The 18,526-nt window shown below is 35.9% G+C and overlaps 1 protein-coding gene across 8 annotated transcripts in view; it reads right to left on the bottom strand.

Annotated features, from left to right (window-relative positions):
• Nucleotides 1-18,526, bottom strand: part of Uggt1 (UDP-glucose glycoprotein glucosyltransferase 1) — a 108,098-nt gene that overhangs the window by 13,361 nt on the left and 76,211 nt on the right. For all 8 annotated transcript variants that reach the window (XM_048812158.1, XM_048812157.1, XM_048812161.1 and 5 more), the window contains 12 exons: nucleotides 16,496-16,591; nucleotides 12,778-12,880; nucleotides 11,413-11,492; nucleotides 10,136-10,325; nucleotides 8,818-8,976; nucleotides 7,947-8,032; nucleotides 6,178-6,262; nucleotides 4,872-4,960; nucleotides 4,141-4,245; nucleotides 2,939-3,023; nucleotides 1,543-1,725; nucleotides 321-481 (listed from right to left, as the gene is read on the bottom strand). In XM_048812158.1, the coding sequence (XP_048668115.1) occupies nucleotides 321-481; nucleotides 1,543-1,725; nucleotides 2,939-3,023; nucleotides 4,141-4,245; nucleotides 4,872-4,960; nucleotides 6,178-6,262; nucleotides 7,947-8,032; nucleotides 8,818-8,976; nucleotides 10,136-10,325; nucleotides 11,413-11,492; nucleotides 12,778-12,880; nucleotides 16,496-16,591 (1,422 nt within the window). The remainder of the gene's footprint in view (nucleotides 1-320; nucleotides 482-1,542; nucleotides 1,726-2,938; nucleotides 3,024-4,140; nucleotides 4,246-4,871; nucleotides 4,961-6,177; nucleotides 6,263-7,946; nucleotides 8,033-8,817; nucleotides 8,977-10,135; nucleotides 10,326-11,412; nucleotides 11,493-12,777; nucleotides 12,881-16,495; nucleotides 16,592-18,526) is intronic.

The following is an 18,526-nucleotide window of genomic DNA, read 5'->3' as shown; positions in this document are numbered from 1 at the left end:
TTTAAAAAAAAAGTAACAAAATAGTATTAAAAAAGACGGTATATTTTGTATAAAAAAAAAGGACATACATTTATAGTTATTCATATAAAAATTAGACTCCAGAAGAACAGATAGTAAATTTAGGGGAGGTTATCTGTTGCAGGGGTGGGAACTCGGTAAAAGAGAGAAATAGGAAGGTTTTTTCCATTGTTTTTTTCCCCCAACAATTTTCATTTTTTAACCATATTAACGTATCACCTATTTGCAATTTTAAATACACATAATTAAGTTTAAAGAACAAAAACTACAAAACATTATTAGGCGTTTTCTTTTTTCAGTACCTGATATGATACTTTCGCCCAGCTAAGTGACTAGCCCAGTACCCTGACTTCCAGAATCTGTAGCCATCCATTTCTCTTCGGCTATCACAGAAAGGAGTATAACCATAAGGGGCACCATCCAAATTGAAATCTCTTAACTCTTTCAGATCTGTTCGTACAATCTGGAGAAAAAAGTATCAAAAGTCATTTGTTAAGCCACCATGCAGACATCTCTAATGCAGTTTCCTTAGAATACAGAGTGCCTCACATAGGTGACAGGGAGGGCAGTTAGGTGAGTGATGGCACAGGCTCTAACAGACACACTTTAAGCCTAGATTCCTCCACTTCGTAGCAGGATGCTCTCACTAACATGGAAGACACTTAGCCTAGTATGTGGCAAATAATATTTTAACTATTCAAAAGAAGTAGAATAAACTTAAAATGCTTAGGTTTACTGTGCGTCCGTTTCCTCATCTATAAACTGGAGATGATGACAGTCCCCATCTCACAGTGTTGTTGGGGGAATGACATGAATTAACATACAGAAAGCTACGGAACAATGCCTTCTCCAATATAAGTGCTCACAAGGACAGAATATGGCCATATTACAATCAGGAAAACGTATTTCAGGTTGAGCCACCTAAGACAGGAGGTTCCAAAGAGGTAGTGAAACTTTTTGTCCACATGACTTTTGCACACATTATATCACTTTCATTCAGGTAACTCGGGTTTCAAGCTGAGGGTAAGACAGAAGGCTGGAGGGCATAAGTGCATTTATGCTATTTGAGTTTGTATGCTTTAAAATGTGTTCCTTGTGATTAAGTAAAATCCTGATAACTGGAAGAATATCTGTAGCAGTCCTAATTATCAAGGCCAAGCATCCACTTGAGCTTTTTCTATCACCCAGACCAATAACACCTTATCTTTGGGGCAGAATAATGGAGATGGTGGCAAATACTGTTAAAACTTTATTTCCTAATTTTTCATTTTTTTGTTAAATGAATTACAATATAAGACTGCATTCATGATGTTATCATAATTACTGTTAAAAAGATAAAAGGACATATAATAAATGCAAATTAAAGTTAAAAATTGATCACACCTGGGTGATACCTTCTATATTTTCTTAATAGTGTAAACATAAGCAGGCACTTTTTCATAACTGGAAAATAAAATTTTAAAAACAGAAAGAAGTCTGTTGCCTTTAAGACAAATTATTACAATCTGGACTTTCAGAGCTTACCTGATCAGCATCCACAAACAGAAATTTGTCAACAACTAGTGGGAAAAGTACATCCAGGAAAAGAATCTTGTAGCCCCATATGATACGCTGTTTTTCAGTCTGTTGATGAAGCCACCGAGGCCATTTGTACTGAACAAGTTCATATTGGAAATTGTATTCATTTGCCATGTAAGGTATAAACTCCTTTTTTTAGACAAAGGGAACAACAATCATTCATTATGATTAAGAAAATTGACTTCATAATATAAGTCAACCACTGTGATTATGGTACAAGTAAAACACATTTACCAAAACAGTAGTCTAACAAAAAAATTGGAAACCAACTGACTTGAGATTACTTTAAAGAACATATGTAAACCTCTTGTCAAAACCCTTTCTTTTTGACTTTTAGTTACCACATGAAATGACAGAATCCGCAGGTGAAGGCTTTAGATCTAAAACTGAACAGGCAGGCACATGCATGCATACATGCACACACTTAAAGACATATGAACTTCAAGTTCATTTGTCTAAATCTGATTTCAGTAAAAATATTTTTTCAGTAAATTATTTTTAAGACATATGAACTTCAAGTTCATTTGTCTAAATCTGATTTCAGTAAAAATATTTTTTTTAAAATAAAAATATTTGTTTTTTTGATGATGCTAGGGATTGAACCCAGGCCCTTGGGCATTCCAGGCAAGCATTCTGCCTCTGAGCTATACTCCCAGCTCCCAGTTAAATATTTTTTGAGCTTGATTATAAGCTTTTCTCAAGGTTAGTTCTAACCAGGGAATAAGATGGCAAAGCCAAAATCACACATAAATTTATTGTCATTAATAAATAAAACTTTTAGATTCTAAATACAAATACGTTTAGGGAACCAGAATTATTTCTTTATAAGTGATGTTACTGAATATATTAAAAGGTGTTTAATGTGATAAAAGGGGAAAAATTAATTTAGGTGACAAATCCTAACTGATACAAATGAAGCAGAAAACTTCCCAGGTGTGTTTTTGTTTTGCACAGATGAAGCATTACTCCACATATCATCTGGCAGTGGTTCAGGAGAAAACTAATCCTTCTCCTCCACACAAACCATCACTGACTTTTCTAATTAAAGTCAGACATGCATGTTTCAGAGGAAGGGAATGCTATTTCATTAAAACACTGCTTCTTAAAAAGATTAGACTCTCCTATATTATCTAAGTTTCAAACAGGTCATAGTTTTGTAACATGTTCACCCCATAGAACAATCTGTTGTAAGGAAAATCAACATAGACATACACAACTAAATTAGGGTAGTCAAATAAAAGGAAAAATTTTAAAATATAAAGATAAAACAAAAGCAGTAAAAAAAAAAATATTGTAAATATCTCCCTAATAAGAACAGTTTTCTTTTTCCTATGAAACAAACCTTAAATGTGGGGGACAAATAATTCTTCAAGAACCAGAACTTCACAGGAGTCTTAGTATTCTTTAGCACTGATAGCATCATTATGCTGCCAAACAAAAACAAAAAATAATAATAATAATAATGTTTCAATGCTTTTTAACTCAATAACATTAAGCAAAATCAATAACAAGGCAGCACAGCAAACAGAGACCCTTAGTAATGGAAAATGTACTTATTCTTATTTATAAAGTTATCACTGAATGGGAGAGAAGGGGCATTTCTCTATAAAAATATACCTAGCTAACTGAGGAAAATGTTAATTCTGCTGTACCTTTAAGTAAATTGCTTCATGAACTGATATATCAATTATAGTACAAGTAAACACTAGAGGTTGTGGTAACTGAATATATCACTCCTCAACACCCCTGTCAAGGCACAGCAGCATTGGTCCTGAGAACATGTACATACATGCATTACCTCCCTCAGACTGGACAGAGAGCCCTGCCAAGGAGAACAAGGAAGAGCAAGGGGAGGACAGTGTGTACAGGCTCAAGATTCCTCAATCAATGCATTTAATTAAATAAATCATTACCATTGTCATTATTTTAGATCAGAGGTTTTTTAGAAACTAAAGGATAAAAATGACATTTTGATTATTTTCTATACTAGATTTGCAGTGAAAAAAAGAAAAAAGAGACCTGATTATCAGGCAAAGGGATGTCTTCAGAAGAGAGTCTCTCAAGTCCCTTCCTCTCTGGTGGCCCCAATGTCAACAAGTCGAAGCCTATAGTCCCTCTTGCCTCTGGTTATGTGACCTAGGCAAGTCCCTTCCAGCTCTGGGTCTTAGTTTGTATAAAACAGAAGTTTTCTTACCTATGAACTAAGATTCCTCTTGACTCTGTAGAAGGTGAAGTGTTCATGGTCCTATTCTATTCTCTATGTCTATCTCCTAACATTTAGTAGCCAAATAAACAATACTATCTATAAAGTGTGCACATGATATTCAAAATCTATAGTCTTACAATATACATAGAGGTATTCACTACTAGGCTTCATGGAGTTGACCAGATCAAAAAAAAAAGGACTGCATATAGTAAGCTACTCAAAGTCCTCAGAGTGCTCTAAATACACTTAAGTACAATAGGCAGAATCCCAAAAAACCTCTAAATAGGAATACCATGACAAATTCACTTACAGACACCAAAATAATCAACAAGACTAACCGAAGAAATCTTTCATAGAGATGACCAGATGCAACAGAGAAAATGTTAATTATGTCATCTTTATCTTGTTTCACTTCCTCCGCCTTCTGGCCTCCTGAAAAGCCCCTGTAACAAGAGATAAAAACAGGATTCCATTACTCTACTGTTATGTATATCTAAAAAGAACAAATAAAATAATTATTAAAAACAAAACAACAACAACAAAACAAGACTCCATGAGATGCTAGAAAGAGAGTGCCTTCCCATTCCTATTCTTGCCCAAGAGGGTAAGAAGGGGCAGGAGTCACAAAGCACCCAGCACTCTGGGAACAGGCACAAGGCTGAGAAGTCCACCCACAGGCTAACAAGGAGGATGCTCAGGCTAACAAGGAGGATGCACGTGTTAACAAGGCATTATGTTGCTTTAGGAATAGGTGGCGCACGGGCTCCACAGATACAGTCTGTACAATCAGAAGTAAACTAAGCAATTATCAATCACTTCTCCAAAGAGCAGGCACAGCCCAACAAAAGTTAAGAAGCATGGAACAGAAGTAAGTCCATCAGGAGACACTAACCTCCTTTGGTTAATTAATTGGAAAATACCCATCTATTCCAAAGTAAGAATACTCACCTATTCCAAATCTGGCTACGAGAAGCAGAACGGAAAGTCCCAAATACTAACTCAAAAGGAGGGATGGATGGTGCTTATATCTGTTTTTCCTTAAAAACATTATTTTATGATGCCAATTTACCATTTGAATGAGTCCCAAAATCCAGATTCATTCTCATTTGTCCCGTCACTCAGCAAGTCTTCGTTCACCATGTCTGCCTTCTTCTGAACCTGCAATGTACATGGCAGATTATATTCCTCCAAGTATGTCCAAGAGCCGTAAAACTAACTTACACTGGATGTATGCTGTGAATTCTCTCATAAGCAGTTACAGCCCCAGATGGAGCCTATCAGAATTCAACATAAATGCCTCCATCTGATGTTCACATTAGAGCCTTAAGTGAGAAGACAGTCATCTCTTTTAATGAAATAACCATTTTTAACTTGTATAATGAGCAAAGAACCTCAAATTCAGATGCATTGAAAATGTAGTCTAAATAAAACTAGAGGCACAAGTCACCAAGCTAACAGTGGATTCTAGGAAAGAGACATTTAGGTCATGACCTGTTTTCAGGTTTTACTAACACAAACATGGGGTGAATTTTCTCAACAGCATGGTTTTCTGCTCAACCATGCAGGCTGACTCTATGTTTTCCTGTGTGTAATGATTATTTATTCCAAAATACATTTTACTTTAATTGAAGGCACAAAGAACTTCAAAATGCTGAGGAAGAACTACCATTTCATTGTTCAATTTTCAACGTCATTTTCCCCGAATATTCTGAGAATGAAAACATGAATAATACTATAAATTGTGACTACATAGCAACAGAGCCTCTACTGAAAACATTTTATATAAAATCGGAATGATTGCTCACTGAGACTACCCAAAAGGTACGATCTCTTGGTTAAAGAAAATCACCAGTTCACATTTACAAAGACATTGTGGCTTAAAGCAACATTCCTAATATTGCTACAGTAAATTCCAAAGAGAATCCTTGGGCTGGTTTCAGCACTCATTCCTCCCCCCCATCTATGGGAGACATGTTCAATGAATCAAGTCTCTTTGTGGAGCCTGAAACCTCAAGCCCTGTATATACTATCTTTTTCCTTATACACACCCAACTGTGATAAAGTTTAATTTACAAGTAAGACACAGTAAGAGATTCACAATAATAAAAAAAACAGAACAATTACAGCAATATATTATAATGAAACTAAAGTGAATGTGGTCTCTCTCTCTCTCTCTCTCTCTCTCTCTCTCTCTCTCTCTCTCTCTCAAATCAAGAAAAACAATAGTATTTTCAGACCATGGCTGACCGTGGGTGACTGAATCCTAGGGTTAAGGAGGAACGGCTGTCTGTATTTTTACATGTTATCTTCTGAACACAAAGTACTACTACTTTGACCAACTATAAAGAGGGCTGCCTTTCATATAGCAAACTCACCTTCACTTTAATAATTTTGCTTTTGAAGTTGTTGAGGACGACAACCACCTCATCAGCATCGGGAGGAGAATCTGTACCGTCGTGGCTTAGACAGAAAAGCAATAGACATTACAAACCATAATTCTCAAAATGCAGTAGATGGTCAGCCAACAATATGCCCTATTTTTTCATCACCTTTATCGTAAAGGAGTTTTTCAGAACCAGTAATTTCCTTACAACCTGAAGGAAACCCCTTCGAGCTGCACAGAAGCACCTGTTGAGCTCTCTATATGGTGAGTACCCAAACTTCCTTTACAAGTTCTCCTCCGAATCTCTTGTCATAGACTGAGAGGTTCCCAGGCATGGAACACGCACGTGCTGAGCACTGAACAAGGGCATGTGCTCACAGGTCTGACCCACGCAAGGCACTTTGAGTAAAGAACCACAAAGGGCTTGGCTACTTTGAACCATCATGAGAACTACCTCACTTCTACTCTTTAATTGGAACAGCTTTATAAAGAATTCTACTCTCCCTCTGTCTGGAGGTATATAAACTGCCAAGTCAAGGCCCTGAACTCAATTTGGTGCCTCCAGTAAAAAGAACTATGATCAGGAAGAACTATAATTAATTTATAGGCAGATACAACAGTGGAAGAAAAAATTTACATAAGGTTTTCCTACCAACAAATTGTAATGCTTAAAAGTTCCAAACACCAAATTTCAAGGTGCAGAGGTCACAATAATAATGTGAATGCACTACATTTGCTGCCATACAGCAGAGAACAGAGTTCTCTGACAAAAATAAGGTTTTGACAGGGAAAAACCTGAAGTATGAAACACTCCAGCGTCAGAGAATATCTACCCAGAGGAAAATGCTAGACAGCCAGGAAGAAAGGGGACGCCATAACCCTAAGGAAGAGGGAAGACAGGAAAGTCACACACAGAAGGGAAAGAATTTAGAAACACAATTAAAATTCTGTAAGACCATTATCTGGAGAAAACATTATTTGGAGAAAAATCCACTATTTAAGATAAAATGTTATTATAATACAAATTTCTATTTCCCAGGTAAGAAATATGAACTAATCTACATTGCTTTCATGTATGTTAGTAATGCTATGGAGCCAAGGCAACACACAAGAGAGTATTTCAAATAAACTCTAATGAAAACCATTCTGTAAATAAATCGGCAGGAATTTTTTTCATAATCTAAAACTAATTTAAATCATGTTAAGCTGAATTTAGACCAAACTTACTTAAAGAAAGTATAATATTTTTTAACTAATAGATATGAGACATAAACCTTAAAGGCAAAAACCCAGCTACTGACAAAATGTTCTAGAACAGTTATTTCTTCCACACCACCACAGGGAAGAAATGGAGCAGACAGAATGGCTGAGGTTCATATGGCCTACGTATTTGCAAATCTCTCAGGTCGGATATACTCTCCAGGCAGAGAAGTTTGAATTTCTTTTTTTCTCCCTTCTTCAAATGACTAAATTTCTCATCTGCCTATAGAGTGCATCATAGTGATAAAATGATTTCATCCTGAGATAGTGCTGGCACAAAGGAATCACTGAAGCATAATACCTGCCTATTACTCTCTATGCCTCTTATTATTCAATTCTCTCTTAATAATTATAGCACATTTACTTTCCTGGAAAAGTATCACACATATGACTATAGATTAAATTGGTGATGCCTGGCAAAATGCCAGGGTAGTATCCAATTAGAGCTGATTCTCATTTCAAAATGCTTAGGAAAAATGTACCTGCATCACATAATCCTACCTGTAGATTCTATAAATATCTTCGGACCGTCCCTTTCTAAGTCTGAGAAGCCAAGCTCCTGGGTTGGCTTTTAGCTGAAAGTAGCCCTAGGAGAAGAAAAACAAAAGCCAAATTTTAGTTCCTTTTTAAAACATCAAAATGCTGTTTCTTAGGAACAGTTACTCCTTTGGGTGTCTAAAATATGATATTTATCTTATGAATATGATAGTTAACAAATTGGGCAATGCAAAAAAAAAAAAAACCAAATAATTCAACTACACATTAGAAACTCTAGAAAATATAGTTCAGTCAAGCCAAGAAGTCTGCCCTTAGCTGTGCTTCAGGGAAGAGTCAATGTTTGATGACTAAATAAGCTGCAAACTTCCTAAAGAAAAGAACAAGGTTGACAGCTCATGAATAATGCATTTCCAGGATCCAATTCAGCTACAGCATTGTATTGCAGCATGTTGATTTTTTGCTTTATTTTAAAAACTTGACATGTAATTCTAATTTCCAAATTTAACCAAACTAATGATATTTATGTTTGCTTGTTTTGTTTTGTTATGTTTTCCTTTCAGTGCTGGGGATTAAGCCCAGGAAGGCCTTACACATGCTAGACAAACATTCTACCACTGAGCTACCTCCCATCTCCAACCCTTAGCAATGTTGTATTTTTAATATTTTATTTTTAAATTTCTATTTATTTATTTTTGCAATGGGGGATTGAACCCAAGACTTTGTGGCAAACTAATGATTTTTATATTAACCAAATTCTGTCAATTATGAATCGCATTCTCACTTTATGGTTCAGAAAGCTGATTGTTCCATCGTAAATGACAGTGCCCAACTCAATGTGACTGCCACATCACCACCTGATTCTCTGATTATTTACCAGATTGGCCATAACAATGGTGTCCACAATAACTGGGTCAGCTGAAGTTCCTAATGTGAACTGCAGTCCTCGTGGGGGTTGGCCTGTGGTGATGTCATAGCAGTGGCCTTCTAGTAACAGGTACTCCAGCTCATACTCAGCAGCCACTATGCTGTCCACCTGCAATATCAAAATCAAACTACCTGAGTCTATTCAGCAACAACACGGATGAGTCCAAAATGCATTTTTACAAAGTAATGAAGAAGTCAAAAAGACTTACATATTACATGATCATATTGAATGAAATTCAAGAAAATGCAAAACTGCAGTGACAGAAAGCAAATCAGTATTGCCTGAGGCCAAGGTGGGGGACTGCCTGCAAAGGGGAATAAGGACCTTTTGGCAATGAAGAAAGGTTCTGTATCTTGATCCTGGTGATTACTGATTGTGTATAATTATAAAAATTGGGTTGAAAGGAAAAAAAATAACATGGAAGTCATTCCAAAAAGAGAATAATACTCCTAATATTATAGAAAAAATTTAAAAACCTAAATAAATGGAAAGGCATCCTACAGCCATGGATCAGTAAAAAACTTGTACACAACATTCATAGCAACGTTACCCATAATAGCTCAAAGTAGAAACAACCCAAATGTCCATCTGTGAATGAATAGTGTGTGGTATACATATACAAAGGAATATTATCTGGCAATATAAAAGAATGAAGTACCAACACATGTGATAACATGGATGAATCTTTGAAGCCATTTTTCAGTGAAAGAAGCCAGTCACAAAAGGCCATGTGTTACATGACTCTATATAGACAAAATGTCAGAATAGGTACATGCACAGTAATAGAAAATAGATTAATAGTTGCCTAGACTAAGGGAACAGGGATTGACTGCTAATGAGTATGGAGCTTCTTCTGTGGGTGATAAAACATTATCTGGAATTAGTGGTAACGGCTGCACAGCTGTGTGAAACCTTTGGCCTGTACTCTTCAAAGGGTAAATCTGAGGGCATGAGAATTCATCTGAATAAAGCTATGACTTTTTTTTGTTTTTTTAATACTTATTTTTTAGTTTTAGGTGGACACAATATCTTTATTTTACATTTAGGTGGTTCTGAGGATCAAACCCAGTGCCTTGTGAATGCTAGGTGAGCACTCTATCACTGAGCCACAATCCCAGCCAAGCTATGGCTTTTTAAAAACTACATTTTACTCAGATACTAATTTCTCAAAGGCCCCTTGATTCATTTTATTCAGTCAACCACCACTAGTAACATCATAAATGAGTTTTATACATGATTAAATATTTGGAAGCAATGACATTCTTACCTCTTCTAAGTAAATGTTATCAAGGTCATATGGTGTTCTGACAGATTCTACCATCCAACTTTCAGGTGTGTTCAAGTTCAGAGTGAACAGTGGAGATTGTGGCATATCCAAAAACTTTGCTATTGGACCCTTAGCAAAGCTATTATCTGAAGTGAAAGAAATCTCTGGTTCTAAGACATAACGGTAAAAGCTGAAATTGAAAAGAAGAGTGTTAGATTTTTCTTTCTAGGCAACCACAGTCCTTGAGTTTGCAAGCATCAATACAAGTAAACACAGATTAAAACAAAGTAGATGTGGAGGAATATCCTTCCAGATTGGGAGAAGTACTTCCTAAACTATAGTTTAAGTTAATGATGCTTCCAGTTATAGATGCAGAAGGGAAGGAGAAGTAGGATTGAGGAGGGAGCCATTCCTTCATGTGGGTGACTGCAGCCAAGCATTTCCTGAGCACTTTTTTCCCTTGGGAAGCATCCAGTTTCCCCTTAAAAACCAAGTTCTGAACCAGGTGTGGTGGCACACATGCCTATAAGCCCAGCAGCTTAGGAGATTGAGGCAGAGGATCGTGAGTTCAAAGCCAGCCTCAGAAACTCAGTGAAATCCTGTCTCTAAATAAAATACAAAAAAAAGGGCTGTTAATGAGGCTCAGTGGTTGAGAGTCCCTGAGTTCAATCCCTGGTACACAAACAAACAAGTTCTAAATGGTGACTGAGTTCTCAGGCTAGCCCTAAAAAAAACACTACCTATAATAATTTAAACATTTCTTTATGGGAGGACAATGGTGAAAGCTGGGAACCCTTTGGTCACTTGCTAAGACTCTTTCAAAAGGCTCAGAATTTAACCTATAGAACATAGCACATTTGCAATTGAGGAATGTATGCTACACTATTAACTTCTTTTTATATTACTTTTTCCATAAATAACCATTCCAAAGCCCTTCACAATAGAGAGCTAAGCCTGTTCTCTTTTTCAAGATACATGTAAACTAACCTAAGCAAGTTTCCTCTAATATATCCATTGCAACCTGAAGTGACCACTCCTTCAAGATGAAAAGCACAAGTACAAGTAACCTGGTTTTTCACTAGCACCTAAATACTCCCAAGCCCACACTGTGTTCTTAGAAGTTCAGATTAGAGCTAAGATTTGGCACAACTGAACATTTATTAAATGACCCTTTCAAGCATGAAGTCTACCTAAAACCCACTAAACTCCTTAATATTTAATCCTCCTATTGGATTTGGTTCCATTTTTCCATTGTTGTCTTAAATAGTATGTTTTACCTTTTTAAAGGCATGTCCGAAAGTTTCGATTGGCAGTTCATAAATATCCTTAGGTTCATGTTTATAAGCTGAGTTAAAACCTAAAAGAACAAATCAAATGACAAAATATTAAAATTTTCTCTTCAGAGATTTTGTTCTTCAAGAACATTTCTTAATATCTCAAGAAAAATATAAAGCTGGGTGCAGTGGTGCATGCCTGTAATCCTAACAACTTGAGAGGCTGAGACAGGAGGATTGTGAGTTCAAAGCCAGCCTCAGCAACTTAACGAGGACCTAAGCAATTCAGCAAGACCCTGTCTCAAAATAAAAAGTAAAAAGGGTTGGGAATATGGCTCAGTTGTTAAGTGACCTGAGTTCAATCCCTCATACCAAAGGGGGGGAAAAAAAAAAGATAACTGACATAATGTCTATAGTGAGGAAATTTCTGGAAATCACAACTCCTGTACAAAATTTACATCACACATACATATGACTTGGGTAGAGGGGGAAATAAGCTATCACATATCACTGCTCCTTTTATAAAGAAGTTTAACACAAAGTCATAGGGAAGCAGCAGATACATGACAAATATCAGATACATGATAAATATCTATCTACACAAGGAAAACGTAAGGGCTAGGTGATAGCCGGGCACAGCAGCACAGCCCTATAATCCCAATGGCTCAGGAGGCTGAGGCAGGAGGATTGTGAGTTCAAAGCCAGCCTCAGCAACTTAGCAAGGCTGTTTTATTCATCTCTAAATAAAATACTAAAAAGGCTAGGGATATGACTCAGTAGTTAAGTGTCCCCGGGTTCAATCCCCAACATCCCCGACACACACAGACACAGACACACACACACACACACACACACACACACGGTTAGGTAATTATACTTCAAAAAAATTATTACCTTAAAAAAATCCAAACAAATAAAATATTGAAGTGTTTTGGTTAGTGCCTTCAAAACGTATTTAAAATTATAACATCTTTATAATAAAAGCTAAAAGACAGCTACAACAAAAAGTCCATGGTAATTATAAAAAAGGATAGTGAAAGCAAAACTCTTTTACCTTATTTATGATTTTGCTACTAGAAATTAAAATATAGCATAAATTAATTTAAAAATAGTTTGCTCTGAATGAGGATGCTACTAAATTTTTTAATTATATGAAATAGCCAAAAAAACTTGTACCAACTTCCTAAAGTTATAAAGTTGTTTTCCAAGCCATTACAAACTTTATGATGAATACTCTGCTGAAGATGCCTGTAGCATTTTCCAATGCCCCTTGAAGATGACAAAGGGATAAAGGAAATTTTCAGAGAATTCAAGAGTACAAGACTACTTCAGATAAAAATGGTATGAAATGATGGAAGTGGTCCTTACCAAGAGCAATGGGGCAAGCCTCTGTGCTTCTCTGGTGACAGGGTCAACGACAGCCATAACATCAAAGTACGTCTCCCCTTCCTTTGGCCTCAGTTTAATTGCACTATGAAACATACAAATGATAAAACATTAACATGGAGGAAACAGAAAACAACTTTAAGTTATTGTGATGTTTTTGATTTGGTTCAACATAACCTATTACCCTTCCAGCCCTCTTAACATTTCAAAAAAACTTTAGATCTGGAAAAACTATACTACGATGGTGGCCAACCATAAGATTAATCTATTACTAAAGTTTATAAAACCCTGATAACTCAGGCTTACTCAAAATGTTTTAAAGATGTATATGAAGAGAAGAAAACCAGCTTGAAACAGTATTTTTCCCCAAACTGTTAAAAGCTACTAATGTTAGGTTCTACAACTATTGGAACATCACGCTGATTTTTACTTCCTGGCAAAAAGAGTATGAGGAAAGAAGAAATAAATCATTTTTAAAAGTAATAGAGCTGGGGATGTAGTTCAGTGGTAAAGTACTTGCCTAACATATGTGAGGCCCTGGGTTCCATCTCTACTATCACAAAAATAAATTAATTAAAAAGCATATAAGAAGATTCCAAAAATCTACAAAACCGAGAAAAAGAAAAAAATGCAATCACAAAAACCTTATTATCCCAATGGACTAGCTGCATTTCTATGTCATCCTTTTTAGATACTTATATGAAAATTAGTTCTAAATATAGACTTAGGAAATTTAAAATAATTTCCTCCAACCCCCACCACTTCAACATAAACATTTCCACATATTGTTACACACCAAGCATCCTGAATAAGAAATGATATTTTATTTACCAAGTGAAACTGCCACAGTTTATTACTCTTTAATGCTGAAAATTTAGACAGCTTTCAACCTATGAACAGTCTGTATAGACAGCTTCTCCATATCTGCAAAGTTCTTTAAAGAATCAAAGAAGATCTAGACAGAAGATTATGGGGTCATGGGATACAAATATCTTTGTGACTAATATGCGTTGTTAACTGCTTTTCCTGAAGATCTATAGTAATATGCAAGGCAAAACAATGAATCACACCACATCTTTGTTAGAATTACATATTTTGTCTGTTCTTATAGCTGGTCACTCTTTGGTTTTCTAGAAAGAATATACATTTATCCACATAAAGCTTCCTGTTACAACGTTTCCCTCTGAAGTCACACTGACTTAGGTGACTCAAGAGAAGCAGGGCCCTCTAATGAAGTTTAAAATTTTGAATAGATTTAAACTTCACCCAATTTTTCAAAATGACTGGTTTTGTTTTGTTTAACCTGGTAAGTATATTCTTGTGGTTCAATGCTGATCTCTACTCTTCTATGCAAGAGCATTTACTCAGTGGGATGAAAACAAAAGTATAACACAAAGCAGAACATAATTATTACAACTGGGAAATAATTAGATGCTGATGAAGTTATTTCAAATTTTAAGTGATTTGGAAATAATAATCACTTTAGAATAGCTTGTTATGCAGCAGATGCTTGCAATCTCATAATATTAACAACTTCAGATTCAATCACCTACAATGATTATTCCAACACAACAACACATTTTTACCTTAATGTAGTTATTCTCAAAATGTGGCTCCAAACCAGTCGCATCAGCCCCACCTGGACATTTGCTAGAATCAAACTTTCTGGCTCCCACTCAGATTTACTCAGTTAGAAACTCTGGGGGCAAGTCTAACAATCGGCATTTTTAAAAGCTTCTGAGTAAAAGCCAAAATTTGAGTGCTACTGCACTAATATAATTTGCAATTCTGTGCTACTTTGGAATCCTAGCAGAAAAGCTCATTAGAAAATAGCATTCTAGGGCTGAGATTGTGGCTCAGTGGCAGAGTGCTTGCCTCGCATGTGTGAGGCATTGGATTCAATCCTCAGCACCACATAAAAATAAATTAATAAATAAAAGTATTGTGTTCATCTACAACTAAAAGAATATTTAAAAAGAAAATAGCATTATATAAACTCTTATAAAGGGAACAAAAAGTGGATATCTAATAGGACTCCACACTGGAACACAGCACCTTATTGGGCCTGCTGTGCCAGGGTTGGTAGTTTTGCAGGATCTCACCAGCACAATGATCTGCAACAGTCATGCCCAGCCAATGATCCTGTGAGGGCCTTTAGCCACCCCCACACTATACAACAAGGGCAAGAGAAAACGAAAGAAGAGAGGAATGTTGGTGTGCAAATGGGAACAATATAAACTAATGATATTACATTTAAATATATTTGCAGTATTAGTAAGAGAAAAGCCAGGAAAAAAGCCAAACATGATAGAGGAACAAGATTTCGAGATTATATATATATATATACTTACTTAGAGTGAGTAAAGCAAATATCAAAGAATACTGTGTTTCACTAATGATGATATTCACAAGCATGGATCACACTGTGACAGTAAGGGTGTACAAACTTATGGTTCAGACCTTTTTATTCTAGCATAAATGAGAAATTTCTGATTTAAATATGAAAAAAACATTCATTTAGCTAAGACAACCCCAATAAGAATTTCTCTAATTATAATTTGTATTGTAATAAAATTTGTAATTAGGGCACTTTAATTATATAAAACTCATGGAGAAAAGGATATAGATAATATATTATTATCAAGAAGTATGCAGTGTTGAAAAGATGGGTGCAAAGTGGGTGCAATCTGGCTACTAGTGGCAAAATTCCATGAGGGTTAGATGGGAGCTGCAGAAGTCTCCACCCACAATTAGGAGGCACATCCAATGCAAGCAGAGAGGGAATCAGTCCCAACCTGCCATCATCAGACAGTCTAACCCCCACCAGAATTGGCTGTGAGAAATCACAAGTGACTACACCAACCAATCCATGCCAGGTAAATCAGGTCAGAATCACACAAGAGAAGCACACATAGAGTCATATTTAAAGCCTTCCTGGGATTCTAAGATGCAATCAAATTACATACTTTCCAGGCAATTGTACAGTTCTCCCCAAAAACAATTTAGTCTAAGTGGAATCACAAGGGAACAACCAGACTCTAGAACATTCCACAAAACAAAAGACTTGGATTCTTAAAAAATGTCAATGTTGGGGCTGGGGTTGCGGTTCAGCAGTAGAGTGCTCGTCTAGCACATGTGGGACACTGGGTTCGATTCTCAGCATCACATATAATAAAATAAAGGTACTATGTCCACTTATAACTAATATAAAAAAAAAAGCCAATGTCATAAAAGACAATACACCCCTCCCCCGCAAAAAAGGGAGAAGGGACTCTTCTGGACTAAAAGAGACTAAAGGGAGAACTAACTGCAACGTGTGTAATTAAGATCAAAACAACAACAACAACAAAAGCACTTGTGAAAGGTCATTACTGAGACACTATAGAAATGTAAATAAGGATTGTGTATTAACATTACTGCATCAAAGTTAAATTTCTGAGGTAGCTATCAGTACTGTGGAAGACATTCCTGTATTCAGGAGATTCATGCACACACACATATGCCTATATGAACAAAAAAATAACATGGTCACAAATATATATATATAGGTGTTCACATGAATCTGTTTATATGAAAACTGTACACCAAATCTTCCATTTCTATAACTTAAACACAAACCTGATATAGAAAAATAAAGGTAAAGGTAAGCCTAAGAGTTTAATATGCAAGAACATGTACAAATTCAACATTAATTCTATACCTGTGTCTGTCTTCAAAAAACCGGTACTCAATTCTTGCATCTCCTTTGGGTTGAGCTGACAGGAGAGCATCCACCTTCATCACCAAGTCACTTGCCCTGAAAGAAGAGATTAAGGAAATCCTACCATTAGTTTAACCATAGGTTTTCTAATCATTGTTAAACACATCACCAGCCCAAATACTGAATGCCGACCAGGATGGTTTAAAGAAGACATGAGGGGCTGGGGTTGTGGCTCAGAGGTAGAGCACTCGCCTAGCATGCGTGAGGCACTGGGTTCAATCCTCAGCACCACATAAAAATAAAATAAAGGTATTGTGTCCACCTACAACTAAAAAATAAAGAAGGCATGAACTCATACCAACATGCATTAAAAAACAGTACTGATTTTGTAAGTGATTAGGTGGATGGCCTTGAGGACATTACTTATTTTTTGCATATATGAAGTACAGAGCCCTACTCTGCAGGACTCTTGTAAATACTGTGCTGACTAAACATATCAAGCACTTTTCACAGTGCCTGATTTATGACAGGTTGTCAATATTATTTACAAAACAAAAAGCTCCTTCACTAGCTTTTAAATGATGTTATTACTTTCTATGAATATTAGAGTAATAATTCACTGGAAAAACATTGAGAGAAATACAAAGGAGAACATGAGATTACACATAATAATCACCATCAAAAAATTAGCTATGATACTGTAACTCATAATTCTTTTTAAATATATATGAACAAAAGTGGGATTATATTTGATAACCTAACTTTTCCTTAAAAATTCATCATAAAACCTTTTTATTCGTTAATAAATACAAGGATATATTTTTATTTCAAAAACTATATTATAATATAATCTAGAAGATTACATGAGACTTGAAAAATAGACTACTCTGGCAGTTATCAAAGTCAAATGTCACTAAAATGTGGATCTTGAACTCTGCAGCAAGATGGTAAATGAAAAAGATGAAGGAAAAATAAGACAACTTTAAAATCTTATATCATCCAACTATGAATCAAAGAATACTACCAAGAGAGTGAAAAAGCAACCCATAAAATGGAGAGAAGGGCTGGGGATGTGGCTCAAGCGGTAGCGCGCTCGCCTGGCATGCATGCGGCCCGGGTTCGATCCTCAGCACCACATACAAACAAAGATGTTGTGTCCGCCGAAAACTAAAAAACAAATATTATTAAAAAAAATAAAAGGGCTGGGATGTGGCTCAGTGGTCGAATGCCCCTGAATTCACTCCCTGGTACAAAAAAAATAAATTAAAATGGAGAGAAAATATCTGCAATACATGTACCTAATAAGGAACTGACATCAGAATATATCAAGAATTCCTACAACTAAACAATAACAAAAAAACAAACAGCCCAATTAAAAATAAGCAAAGAATTTAAATGACATTTTCCCAAAGATATGCAAATGGTCAATCTGCATGTGAAAAGACATCCAACATCATTAAAGATTACAGAAATGCAACTCAAACTACTAGGAAATACCACTTCAAACCTATTAAGATGGCTATTAAACCACACACACACATTAAAAAAAAAAAAAAGGACTAACAAGGGTTGATGAGGACTCCGAGAAACCCTTATGTGTAGGAATATAAAATGGTGCGGCCACTGAGGAAAAAGGTAGCTGAGGATATAGCTCAGTTGGTTGAGTGCTTGCCTTACATGCACAAGGCCCTGGGTTCAATCCCAAGCAACACACACACACACACACACACACACTAATAATAATAAATATAAGACTTATATTAAAACAATTAAATATAGAGCTATATCCTCAAAATACACATAGATGTGATATTTAGTGTACAAATCAGGTTTGTATGACTACAAGCTCCAGTTATATAGCAGGTACATGGTCCTTTCAAATACTTAATTTTCTTTCATTAAGAGAAATAACCCACTAAAATACATTAGTTAATAAGCATTAAAATAATCAAAATAAAAAGCCAACAATAACCAACATCACTTTTGGAGGATGCAAGAACAACAACTCTGTATTCTGTACTGGGGGGGAGG

Source organism: Marmota marmota, unplaced genomic scaffold (assembly GCF_001458135.2).
Source record: "Marmota marmota marmota unplaced genomic scaffold, marMar, whole genome shotgun sequence".
NCBI classification, from domain to species: Eukaryota; Metazoa; Chordata; class Mammalia; order Rodentia; family Sciuridae; genus Marmota; species Marmota marmota.
Note: the sequence above shows the minus strand (reverse complement) of the source record. Positions and strands in the feature narration are given on the sequence as shown.